The 14,092-nt window shown below is 37.5% G+C and overlaps 1 protein-coding gene across 5 annotated transcripts in view; it reads right to left on the bottom strand.

Annotated features, from left to right (window-relative positions):
- The window catches only part of PRIMPOL (primase and DNA directed polymerase), a 40,358-nt gene that overhangs the window by 19,362 nt on the left and 6,904 nt on the right, over positions 1 to 14,092 (bottom strand). For 3 of the 5 annotated variants that reach the window (XM_027122615.1, XM_027122614.1, XM_027122617.1), the window contains 4 exons: positions 13,070 to 13,167; positions 12,050 to 12,179; positions 5,820 to 5,967; positions 1,231 to 1,518 (listed from right to left, as the gene is read on the bottom strand). In XM_027122615.1, coding sequence (XP_026978416.1) covers positions 1,231 to 1,518; positions 5,820 to 5,967; positions 12,050 to 12,179; positions 13,070 to 13,167 — 664 coding nt within the window. Of the gene's footprint in view, positions 1 to 1,230; positions 1,519 to 1,620; positions 1,753 to 5,819; positions 5,968 to 12,049; positions 12,180 to 13,069; positions 13,168 to 14,092 lie in introns of those variants that run through there. The other 2 variants (XM_027122616.1, XM_027122618.1) reach the window with 2 other exon arrangements.

Raw genomic sequence — 14,092 nt, 5'->3', positions numbered from 1 at the left:
TCACACGAATTTTTTCGCTTCCCAGTGCTTATAAAAGTTATGTTTATATTACATTATAGTCTATTAAGGGTATAACAGCAGTCTTTAAAAATATACATACCTTAAGAAATACTTTGTAAGTAAAAAAGTGCTAACCACCATCTGACGCTTCAGCGAGTCATCGTAGTAACAACAAAGATCACTAATCATAGATCATCAAAACAAATAATAATGAAAAAGTATAAAATATTGCAAGAATTACCACATGTGAAACAGAGACACAAAGTGAGTAAATGCTGTTGGAAAAATTGCAATATCAGTGGTTGACTCAGGGCTGTCACAAACCTTTAATTTGTAAAAAACACAGTATCTGTGAAGTGTCATAAAACAAGGAATGCCTGTTTTATTTCCAAATTCTTATACTTGGTTGTCAGGGGTGCTAGAAAGATATGCAATACAGCAGGAACACTTCCTATTCTCAGCCTGATTGGCCTGGTAATCTTGCTTATAGCTTAAACCTCCTTTTCTTCAACTTGTAGACACTGAAGCTCTCTGAGTTGCTCTAACCATCAATGGCAAAAATGCTGCTCTTATGGTTTTTCAAATCACAAGCTAGAACTCAACATAAAAATGAGGTTTAGTTCACCAAATTGGAGCTCAGCTGAATTAGGGGTCCTGATTGGCCTGTGTGTTACCTAAACAGGCTGAGGTCCTGTGCCAGTGCTTCATACATCCTCAGATTCAGAGACCAGAAGCAAGCAGGGCAGAAGAGAGCACAGCTGAAGAAGCCACCAGTTTTATCATAGGAGGAAGTTGATGAAATAACCCTGCAAAGCTCTTCAGTGCAGAAAACACCAGGCTTACTTTGCCACCTAATAGCTCCATTTTTACATTGTACCTATTTTTACAATTTATTTCATCTAATTAAACCTGTCAGCAGCACTGGAGACTGCTATCCAACTGTCCCGTCATGAATCCTGTGAAAATTTCAGAGCAGGAGCCAGCCACAACCATTCTTTTCTGGAGCTCAGGCCAGCCTGCTGCTTAGGTCCCACAGCACCCCTTTAAGATCTCCTAACAGAAACCTACTAGATTTCCTGCACCTGAGCTCACTGATCACATTCTGCTAGTGACCCCAGTCGTTGTGGAGCAGTGGTGGTAGTAAGAATCCTAAGCAAAGTGACAGGTGGACACTGACTGGTCTCTCACAGAAGTACACAAGTCCAACAGACAGTTGTCAATTCTACTTACCTAGATCTACAAAAAGATGCTTTTCTCCTACGTTATTCTTCACGATTAAAAATGAAAGATCAGGACTGCTTTGCTTAGCTGACCCCAGCCTCTCCAGTTTCTTTGAATTCGTTGTCCAGCTCTCTCCCATATCCTTATCTGTGGACTTTTTGCTAAAGGAAATTCCTTGTTTAACTGGTGTTTCAGAAAAATGGGAAAATTCATGGCCCATTGTCTCTGGAGTCATATCATCATCTTCACTAACAATTAAGTGAAAAGCAGGCTCTAACATTTTTCTCACAAAATTACCTAAAGGAAAAATAAAAAGGTTAATCTAATTCTTTTCTGCAAACTATAACAAGATCTAGGCACAAATCTACACAGGACAATTTTACACAGTAAGGCTTCTACTTTCAATTTCTGGTTTTAAAACTGAGTTGTTGGTCTTCCATGGTGGCGCAGTGGTTGAGAGTCCACCTGCCGATGCAGGGGACACAGGTTCGTGCCCCGATCCAGGAAGATCCCACATGCTGCGGAGCGGCTGGGCCCGGGAGCCATGGCCCCTGAGCCTGCGGGTCTGGAGCCTGTGCTCCGCAACAGGAGAGGCCACAACAGTGAGAGGCCCGCGTAACACAAAAAAACAAAACAAAAAAAACAACTGAGTTGTTATTATAAACTGTAACGCACCTCTCCTATACTTCCTTCCTCTTGTGTAATCATTTACTTTTTAAATTCCCTTTGACAGGGGAGTTTGGTGTAACTTGTAAACAAATCATCTTAGAAGAGAAGGTTAATGTGAGACAATTTGTCAATGTTGCTAGTATGGGCCTGGGCCAAATGCTCTGTCACCAAAAAAGCACCATTTTAATGAATACAAATTGAGTAGAATTTACAATCACAATCAATGATTAAAGAATGCAAGGTTCCGACTGGAGGGGTGGGATAGGGAGGGTGGGAGGGAGGGAGACGCAAGAGGGAAGAGATATGGGAACATATGTATATGTATAACTGATTCACTTTGTTATAAAGCAGAAACTAACACACCATTGTAAAGCAATTATACTCCAATAAAGATGTTAAAAAAAAAAAAACTTTGATTAGGATTTAAAAGGATTTTGAATTGGATACCAGCTGAATATTTTCTTTATTACTGAATAACGTCTTCTATTAAAGCTTCAGTGTGTTTAATGTTAAAAAAAAAAAAAGAATGCAAGGTTTACACAAGTAAACAGTGCTGCCACACTCTCCCCATGTCAGGACGTCAGCAAGTTTCTCAGGACTTATATCTTCTCTCCTTCACTCGCATGACGCACCCCAAGAACCTGGACATTCACAGCCATCAGTTTAAGGTTCTTGCTCCTCCTGCCTCTCCCGATAACTGGTCATGAGCAAGTTGTGGCCCAATAACTAAAGTCCAGAACTAAAGCAAGTAAATACATCTATTGTATTTCAACATTTATTCTAAGAGCTCTAAATATGAGTGGCGCTATCTTTACATAGAAAAGATGGTATGACAATCCAGAGCTTCTTTCAACTCTCATAATTTGTATCATAAAATCAAATAACCATCTGGTTAAGTTGCTTCACGCATAACAATACTGGAGAAATGCACTACCGTAAGAAAAACTTAACTTTAGTCTTTAAAATTGGTATAGTCTGGGCTTGTCACTTTATTTACCAGACAGCTTGAACCCTTAAATCATAAGATACACATGCTCTAAGTTCAAAATTCTTTCTCCAAATTAGACTTAATTACTTCCCTCCTCAAAGAAACAAATCCACTATCTTCTAAAACTAAAAATCAAAATGAAAGCAAAAGAATTTGATCCTTGCAATCATACACAGACATGATTATCTCTGGAATGAGGGAAATAAGGTAAACACTGAGTAAAAAGAAATCATGATATATCAAAGGACAATAAAGCAGTCCAAACATAAATTGATAAAGTAAATTTTCCTGGAAATGTAAAATTACACCTACTTGACACCAAGAAGGCGTGGCTGCAGAACCAGTTGCCAAGACTGTGCTTAGGAGGCCGGGCTAGGACAATGGACGGTGTAACCACCTTAATACTAACACCGGCTCCAGCAAACTACTCTGCTTTCTGCTGCCCTTCCCAATAGTATCACCCTCACCTCATCATTAATACAGGGACAATTTTATTGGCTGGGAATAACTCAAAAGAACGTATCGATCACAGAAATTTCAGGTTCTATGGCAGGCTGGTAGGAAAGTATTTCAAGGAGATCAAATTTGTACATCTTGCTAACATTCTATGATCTTACAGTTCCTAATTCCTCTTTCTGAAAGGTTGACAAAAGGAAGTGGAAATGTCACCAAGAGATACATTGAGGGAGGGGAACCAAAGTGGTGAATCTGGACTATTTCATAACCTCTGCATCTCTGGTTCTGACAGTTCGTAATTCTGGAGGACCGAAGCCGCAGATGGCATCCCGTTTACCAGGTCTGACCATGTCTCCCACTCCAGCCACACTAGCTGCTCCCCAAATTAGTCACGAACTCTTACCTCTATACTTTTGCTTACGCTGTTCTGACAGTAAAGCCTTTCTTATCTTTGCCTGATGGAATCTGATTTAAAGCCCAGCTTCAACGTCAGTAGGAGACACTGCTCATTACCAGTCAAATTTCCACTCTCCTCTTCCGCCTAGCAGCAAATCTCCGTGCTTAGCCTCGTGGCTAGGAGCCAGAGCAGACCACAAGGAGTAAATAGGAATCAAAGAAATACCTGCTTAGGACTCTACCCCCGCACCAGACAGCAGAGCCACCTAACATTCAGTCATTCATTCAGCAAATATTAAATGACTTCTTGTATTTATGGTAGCTGCTGCTGCTGCTGCTACTGTTATATTATTATTACTGACAAAGACATTACTGTCTGATAAGCTCTGGAAATACAATAGTGAATAAGAAACAATCCATGCCCTAAAGAAACATTAAGTAGAATAGAGAAGACAAAACAAGAAATTACCCCAGGAAGTGGTGAACCCTTTGGCATGATAGGCACTGGGCACGCTCTGCAGCCCAGAGGGAACATGAACCTAAGTCTTAGGGTTTTGGGATGTGACAGAAAAGGCTTCTCAGATGACAATACCTACACTGAGTCTTAACAGACCAGGTGAACTGGTCAGACAGCAGCGTCAAAAAGTGCAGAGGCCTAAGGACTAGAGAAAATGTGGCCCCCGTGGGAGCTAAGTGAAGGACAGTTAGAAGTGCCAAGTGGTGAGAGATGAGGCCAGTGCACAACGGGCCTCATCATGCAAACTAAGACACCTGGACTTTTCCCTGAAGGCAAGGAATAATCCTGGAAGGGTTTGAGGCACACAGTAGTATGATCAGATCACTCTAGCTAGCTGACTAAAGAAGTAAGCAAGACACAGCATTTCCACTTGGGTAACTGGGTGAATGGTCGTACCACTCGGATATACACCTCGCAGGAGAAGGAGCAAGTTTGGGAGAAAAGATGAGGAGACTGGTCTAGGACACACTGAGTTTCAAGTGTCTGTGTGGGGATGTTTAATGGGAGAACTCTCTTGGCTGCACATAAAGACTTGAGTCATCAACACACAGATGGGAACTGAAGCCATGACCGTGGATGATCATTAAGGTTACAGATGGAGTGAACAAAGGGACAAGGACAGATTCAACAATTACTAATATCCAAGGGATGAAAGAAAGAGACAGAGAAGAAATGTCCAACTAAGCTAACAGAAAATGGGGAGATAATAAGGAGTCCTAGGTATACAGCACACTAGGCCACTGTGACCTAGTGTTACCCTAATCTAGCAATTAGACGTTGACTTTTATGCCAGTCTTTTAGTGACTATGTTCATGCCTTTTGCCTTTGGTACTCTGGAAACTGTCAGACACTTGTTCTGAAATGGATTACCTGTTACCTAAACTTCAGTCAATCATCTGCTTGCCCTACCCCTGCTCTGATACACACTCAGGATTTTTGCTTTTATTCAGACCTTGGTTTTCAGTGTTCCCTTTCTGCCTATCTGTTCCCCTTTGGACTGACTTCATTTTATACCTGGGCCTATATCTCTAAATGTCCAGTCCTGGAATTAATCCTCTGGTTACACTTTCAGGCTTACACATCTACACTTCTCTCCAACCCTAAGATTTGGCCTGGAACAATAAATAAGGCTTCGTTAGTGTGGCCTGGAACCCAAGCCCAGTTCTCATGTACTAAAAGCTAAGGCAAGGCTAAAGCGAAGGTCAGAAATCCAGATCTGAGTCAGCATCACAGATAAGACTTGAATTAGGCCTCTCCTGCATTACCCAGAAAACTTCTGAAAGGACTCTTGTTGGAACAGAAACCAGGACCAGGGCATGCATGGCCATCCCAGTATCTACAGCAAGAGGCACTAATGCCAAGGATATCCTGAGTACATTAATGTGTCTAAAATGTATCTAGAATAGGAAGATAGATCTAGAACTAAAGGCCAATCCTGAAAACATGAAAAATCATGATTCATTTTTTTAGGACAGGTTAATGACCATAAAACCTGACAAAAAACTTTAAGAGGAAAGGGAAGCATACGTTTTTAATATAACTGTGACTTTTTAAAAAAAACAGTACACTCACCAACATGAATATTATCTTTAAATGCCACATCACGGAGTTGAAATATTAAATGGCGGCTAAATTTTTCATTGGTGCTAGAATCCAAGTTGAGAACATCTTCAGCTGAACAACTAACCCTGTAAAACTGTTGAAGTGCTCTACAAACATGCTGAAAACACAAGTAAAACATCAATAATTAGTGTTTTTTGTTTCAAAATTTTTCCATGAGCAAAATTCAAATATCTTGGTACAAGTCTAATCTGTTTTTTATTTTGATATCAGATTATTACATAACAATTTTACTGAATTACTTACGTACTGAAATATACATATTTAAATTATTATACATGTTTATGTTAAAAATGCATAGGCTTGGGCTTCCCTGGTGGCGCAGTGGTTGAGAGTCCGCCTGCCGATGCAGGGGACATGGGTTCGTGCCCCGGTCCGGGAAGATCCCACATGCCACGGAGCGGCTGGGCCCGTGAGCCATGGCCGCTGAGCCTGCGCGTCCGGAGCCTGTGCTCCACAACGGGAGAGGCCACAACATTGAGAGGCCCGCGTACCGCCAAAAAAAAAAAAAAAAATGCATAGGCTCTCAGGGTTAAAGGCCTCTCAGAATTCAATTTATCTTATACATTAATCTCTAAAATCAAAATAAAAATATTTCTTTTTAAGCACCTCTTTTCATAAATTTTATTTATGTATTTATTTATTTGTTGTTTGGTTGCACCAGGTCTTAGTTGCGGCAGGTGGGCTCCTTAGCTGCGGCATGCATGTGGCATCTAGTTCCCTGACCAGGGATCGAATCCAGGCCCCCTGCATTGGGAGCAAGAGTCTTTATCCACTGTGCCACCAGGGAAGTCCTAAGCATCTCTTTAAATATTATCTATGAGTTAAAAAGTCACAATTCCATTGTTTCTAGTTTTAGTTTTCAGAAAGTTGCTCATGCACACTAAGCCCAAATCTGCGTCCGAGAATGTGGCCTCCAGGGCTAGGTGATGCTACTAATGAAAGCAGTTACGCATCATAGGAAGGTAGCGAGCACAGGGTTAGGAGCACACGATTAGGAGTCAGAAAGGTTTGAGTTCTGGCTTTGCCACTTACCAGCTCTGTCGCTTTAGTCAAGTCCAAACCTAACATTCCTCAACTGCAAAATGGGATAATAATAGAACCTAACATTTCAGGTTGTTGTAGGGAGCAAAGAGCAGCAAAGAGAAAATGGGAGTAAAGAGTTGGCCCAATGCTGGCACACGTAACTGCTCAAAAGCATCAGCTGTGCAGCCACAAAACAAGTCACTTCTGAAGCCTCAGTCTTCTCTTTTGCAAAACGAAGGTACTAAGAAACACCACACAGGTATGGCACTGGCACAAAAACAGAAATATAGATCAATGGAACAGGACAGAAAGCCCAGAGATAAACCCACACACATATGGTCACCTTATCTTTGATAAAGGAGGCAAGAATATACAGTGGAGAAAAGACAGCCTCTTCAGTAAGTGGTGCTGGGAAAACTGCACAGGTACATGTAAAAGAATGAAACTAGAACACTCCCTAACACCATACACAAAAATAAACTCAAAATGGATTCAAGACCTAAATGTAAGGCCAGCCACTATCGAACTCTTAGAAGAAAACATAGGCAGAACACTCTATGACATAAATCACAGCAAGATCCCTTTTGACCCACCTCCTAGAGAAATGGAGATAAAAACAAAAATAAACAAATGGGACCTAATGAAACTTAAAAGCTTTTGCACAGCAAAGGAAACCATAAACAAGACGAAAAAACAACCCTCAGAATGGGAGAAAATATTTGCAAATGAAGCAACTGACAAAGGATTAATCTCCAAAATTTACAAGCAGCTCATGCAGCTCAATATCAAAAAAACAAACAACCCAATCCAAAAGCGGGCAGAAGACCTAAATAGACATTTCTCCAAAGAAGATATACAGATGGCCAACAAACACATGAAAGGATGCTCAACATCACTAATCATTAGAGAAATGCAAATCAAAACTACAATGAGATATCATCTCACATGAGTCAGAATGGCCATCATCAAAAAATCTACAAACAATAAATGCTGGAGAGGGTGTGGAGAAAAGGGAACCCTCTTACACTGTTGGTGGGAATGTAAATTGATACAGCCACTATGGAGAACAGTATGGAGGTTCCTTAAAAAACTACAAATAGAACTACCATACGACCCAGCAATCCCACTACTGGGCATATACCCTGAGAAAACCATAATTCAAAGAGTCATGTACCAAAATGTTCACTGCAGCTCTATTTACAATAGCCAGGACATGGAAGCAACCTAAGTGTCCATTGACAGATGAATGGATAAAGAAGATGTGGCACATATATACAATGAAATATTACTCAGCCATAAAAACAAATGAAATTATTTGTAGTGAGGTAGATGGACCTAGAGTCTGTCATACAGAGTGAAGTAAGTCAGAAAGAGAAAAACAAATACAGTATGCTAACACATATATATGGAATATTAAAAAAAAAAAAAGGTCATGAAGAACCTAGGGGCAAGACGGGAATAAAGATGCAGACGTACTAGAGAATGGACTTGAGGATACAGGGAGGGGGATAGGTAAGCCGGGACAAAGTGAGAGAGTGGCATGGACATATATACACTACCAAATGTAAAACAGATAACTAGTGGGAAGCAGCCACATGGCACCGGGAGATCAGCTCGGTGCTTTGTGACCACCTAGAGGGGTGGAATAGGGAGGGTGGGAGGGAGGGAGATGCAAGAGGGGAAACATGGGGACATATGTATATGTATAACTGATTCACTCTGTTATAAGGCAGAAACTAACACACCATTGTAAAGCAATTATACTCCAATAAAGATGTTTTAAAAAAAAAAAAGAAACACCACACAGGGTTATCTTGGAATTAGCAAAAATGTCTGTACACTGCCAAACACTTAGATACCGAATAGTTATGCAGTAAAAATTGTGTTTATTAACGTTATTTTGGTATTATAGCATACCACCTCCCATCATGCTCTCTGATCCTACTCTTCTTCAGTAAATTCTTTCTCAGAGAAGTCTTCCTCAATTTCCTTATCTACCTCAAATTGCCCCATATATATTCTACCTCTAGTTGTAGTACTTACACAGCTGCAATTTTTGTGATTATTTTGATAGGTTTCCTCTATATCATAGGGAATATCCCTCAGGATCTGTTCTCTCCTGCTTCTGTAAATAGAAACCTGATTATTAGCTAGATATGAGATCATCGAGAATAAAGACCATGTTCCCCAGACTCCCTTGCAGTAAGGTGTGGCCATGTGATTAAGTTCTGGCCAACAGGATGTGAGCAGAAGGAAAATATTCCACTTCTACATTATAATCTTAAAGGAAAGGGGCATGCTCACCCCTTCCCCATTTTCTACTGTCTAAAATGTAGACACAGCAATGCTGAGCCATCTTGGACAATGTAATTAATGGCATCTTAGGAAGAGCAAAGCAATAGGCCTAGCTCCCTAATACAATGGAGTCACATCCAGGTGTTAACATGAGAGAGAAATAACTTTCTATCTTGTTTATGCCCCTTTAATTTTAGGTCTTTATTATGGCAGCTAAATCTATCCTAACTTATTATCCTCCATTACATGATAAATTCTGTGAAGGCAGAAATCATGTCTTTTTGGGCTAGCCATTGTATTGTTAATGCCTAGGCACACTGACACTAAGAGGCTGAAAAAATTTTGATAAATGAATAAAGTCTAGTTATGTACTTTGGAGCTATACAGAATAAATGTAATAACTGTAGATAATAAAAGTAATTGTAGTCCCATTAAGTTCTTTTTTCCAAGTTAAATTTTAAATAAAATTTTAAGTTACAGGGAATATAGCCAATATTTTATAATAACTATAAATGGAGTATAGTCTGTAAATTTTGAATCACTATTGTACACCTGAAACTAATATATTATCGTAAATCAATTATACCTCAACTTTAAAAGTTTTTAATTTATTTAAATATTTAAGTTGTAAAATCCAGAAGTTAAAAATATATGATTATTTGAGCAATGTTACCTGTCAACATAGTTTTATAAAATGCTTTAGCACCAGAAGTCATTCCATCTGGCAGAAGTGGCTTACTGGAATTGTCAGTTAAAAAGTGTCAGTATCAAAGGTCATTACATATTATCACTAGTTATTATTAGCCAGTTATTTATTAACCATCTGTTATGATAACAGCTAACCTATGCCTCCTCACACAGAGACGCTAAAGGAAAAGTACTCTTTGTATTATATACTTGTTACATACACAGTAACCAGTAAGTGAAATTAATTTCAATATAATCATTTGTAAAGGTTATATTAAGTAAAATAATCCTAATAACTTTTCTACCAACATGAGTGTGTTAAATTAAAATGCTGTGTAATTTTAAACTCAGATTTCTACAACTTTTTCCAACTTTTGTTGATGTTAAAGATGAGTTGTTCAAGACTAATTTGGATAAGATTGTATAAAGAATTAGGAGGAAAAAAATTTAAACAGCTACATGATCTTTGCCGTACCAGTGTTTATTCTTGTTACAAATGGGATTTGCACTAGTGTTGATTCCATTAGGGATAAGTTTCTAGTTTCTAATACAATGAAGTACTAATACTTCTTTTTTTAACAGTATCACCATATTAAAGTGCCAGTGAAAATCTCTGAACCTTAATTCCTTGGTGGCCACACAGAGCCCACTTAACAAATCCTACCTTAGACTGTAGAAGTGTATCATACACTAGAAAAGAGTCAATATCTATGGATTATTAAAAACGTAATTAAGGTTAAAAATTAAATACAACTTACCAACTATAATGAAATAAAACATTTAAATTTATTTTTAAGGGTTCAATGGCTATATTAAGAAAAACATAACTTTTCTGTTGTTTTTTGGGAGGGCTGGGGGGAACTTATGTATATTTCTTTTGCTTCAAAGTCAGGAGAAAGCTGACATTATGATTTTTTTAAAAACCAGTATTTGCATACATTTTTCAAATAAATTTAAAATAAAACATAGAGATCTGACAAAATCAGCAGATATTTTTAATCAAAAACATTCTAATTTGGATGTATTTTTAACATTATAAAATGAGTCATCTACAGCTAACATCTAAAACAAAAAACAGTTAATGTTAATACCTACTTTGAGTCCAAATAATAGTCAATATAATTTTAGTACACCCTAATACAATCTTAAAAGATTTTATAAACGAACCTAATAGAGCTTAGTTGCACAAGCCCATATTCCTTTTATTACTAAATAATAAAAGGAATATGGGTTGACACTGCTAAATCAAAAATATATACTAGAACTACACTTTTTCTCTTTGTGAAAAACAAAGAGAAATGATAATTGTAGTTCTAGACCAGGTTTTGCCAGTAACTAGTTGTTGGACCTGGAGTTGGAATTAAGTCTCTCTAGGCTTTAGCTCCTCATTTATGATAATGTAAGACAGAAGAGTTTCCAAAATTTCTGCCAGCTCGAAACTTCTGATACTATTTTTATCAAAATTTTCTTAAAGTTTATCTTAGTACTCAATTTTTCAGTAAAAATTACTTCACCTAATCTTCACCAGAATCCACTATTTGTAATGCAAAAGAATATATAATTAAGAAACAGAAAATTCCCAAACTGCCACCTTTCTCAGTTTTTTGGGGTTTTTTTAATGTATTTATTTTTGGCTGCATTGGGTCTACGTTGCTGTGCGCGGGCTTTCTCTAGTTGTGGCGAGCAGGGCTATTCTTTGTTGCGGTGCACGGGCTTCTCATTGCAGTGGCTTCTCTTGTTGCGGAGCACGGGCTCTAGGCACACGGGCTTCAGTATTTGCAGCGCATGGGCTCTAGAGCGCAGGCTCAGTAGCTGTGGCGCACAGGCTTAGTTGCTCCGCGGCATGTGGGATCTTCCCGGACCAGGGATTGAACCCATGTCCCCTGCATTAGCAGGCGGATTCTTAACCACTTCGCCACCAGGAAGTCCTCTCAGTTTTTTTTGATACAGCAATATTACAAAATATATGGACATAAACTGAACCTTCCTCCCTTCCAGAAGTTTACTCAGAGAAGTGGCATTAAGAAACGAAGTCAAAAGGAAGAGTAACAAGAAAAATGAGGAGAAACACAGAACCTATATATTACATAGGTTGGATTCATTTAATGACTGAATGAGTGAATGAAAAGACATACAGGTAGATATAAGGAGAAAAACCTGAGTCTGTAATTTACCTCAATGAGTAATGCAACCATCTTTTTCCCATCAGCTCCTGGATTGGCAAGTCTGTTAAATTCCAAATCAAAATAAAGCTTGCACACAGCATTTTCAGGAATGACTTCATAGCAGTGTAAGAGATTTCTTCTGAATTGAATAATTCAAGATTGTTAGGTTTATATCTCATACCTTTTAAATCACAGAAGTTGCTCTTGTATCTCAAGATAGTATATTAACTGTGATGTAATGACAGATAACTATGACATAATGAAGACAAGATAAAGTGAACAACTGCTTACCACAGGTTTACAGAACACAGTATCAAGAGTTTCCATCAAACAAGATCTAACAATCATTTTCTGTAACATTATTTAACTGGAAAATATAGCCAACTTCATACTGCTATTTATTCACAGATAATTTTGATATCAGGTAACACTTCTGCATTTGTTTTTGGTATCACCATGAAGCAAATTTTGTTTAAGAACTTTCTCAAACTGTGATCCCACAATCACATATTCTTGGGATTCCATGAATTTTTTAATGAGAATTTTTAAGTTCCATATTTTCATTAGGAATGTTTTAAAAACTGGTTACATACACTCTGAATCACCTGACTTCAATGAGCTTTCAGTGCTCACATGTGCAGTTTCATTCTCACTGGTATCAAGAGGTATGACTTTAAGATGGGTTATTAAGAAGAAATGCTGACTTGATTAGTAAATGATAAACTGCTTAGTGCCATCATATACAAATAAAAGGTTTACAGTAATTTGAACAAGGAAAAGTGATGGTGGGAATTGTGTCATCACGTGGTACAGGAATTCAAAACACACACAATTTCTCTCTCCTAGCACCTGGTGAGATAATTCAGTGTTTCTATCACAAGGAAACTCCAGAATTCAATTCTAATAGTAAAGTAGTAACTAACTGCGTGACTGAGAACTATGAAAGCCAAGGCAGCCTGATTTAATTTCACAAGCATTTCCAGATGAAGGAAATGTAATTTAATGTGTTATGCTTTAAAAGCTACTTACCGGGATTTATAGTAAAACCAAAGTTGAGTATACGTTGTTACGAGGTAAATACGTTGTCCATCGCCCACTTTGTATTCCAAAGCAAATACATGAACGTCCTTTACAAAATCAAAAATAATATTCAAAAAATTAGTAAAATGCAAATTTAAAATCAACTGTAGCTATTAAATGTTCATAAAGATTTTATTCAAATTTTCAAAAACTGGAACATTTGTATTATTGAAAACAAGAAAATTAATCACTAAATCTATGCCAATCAAAATCTAGTTATTTGTATTTATTTATATTTAGTCACTCAGGTAATAAATGTTCAAGGCAGAAACAATTAGAACATCCAGACTAAAACAAAGAAAGAAAAATCATTTTTCAGTCACTCGTTTTACTTCCTATTATAGTTTTATCTGCCAGTTTATGAAAAAGAACTTATTTTTTTAAAACTACCTGAACATTATTGTAAATAATTTGGACTAAAGTTAATAAATTTCCTAGAGTATATAAAAATACATGAGAACCATTTTTAAAAATATATTTGTATGTAAATCTTAAAAGCTTAAGGAAAGTTTTAAAATGCAGAACAAGTAACTATAAATTATTGTTTCTCATAGAAAAGGAATACACAAGTTCTTTTGTTTCCACTTAGCTAAAGGTAGCTGTTGAACCTATAAAGGAACTAAACTTCCATTTTCATGAGAGAAATCATAAAAAGACTAAGTTATCCGATCCTATTAAAAATCTTCTCAAGATAAATTTTATAAACTGATTGGTAAATCCAGCAATCATACAGCTATATTTTTTTAAAGTCAAGATTAAGCGAATCTGTATTTTAATTTCTGATACCTGAATTAGGGTTACACAAAATGCGCACAAAAGGCTTTTCTTCTATTTCCTAAACTATTCTGATGAGATATGAGTGAGCTTCTGTTTACCAGGGAAAGAAGGTCCTCCTCCCTAAAAACTTACAGCATTTTGAGTTTTTATATATAATCAATTTTCAGAATCACAATATATTTATGCTGGATTTAT

This window comes from Aethalodelphis obliquidens, unplaced genomic scaffold (assembly GCF_003676395.1).
Source record: "Aethalodelphis obliquidens isolate GAN/ISIS:26980383/991018 unplaced genomic scaffold, ASM367639v1 scaffold25, whole genome shotgun sequence".
NCBI lineage: Eukaryota > Metazoa > Chordata > Mammalia > Artiodactyla > Delphinidae > Aethalodelphis > Aethalodelphis obliquidens.
Note: the sequence above shows the minus strand (reverse complement) of the source record. Positions and strands in the feature narration are given on the sequence as shown.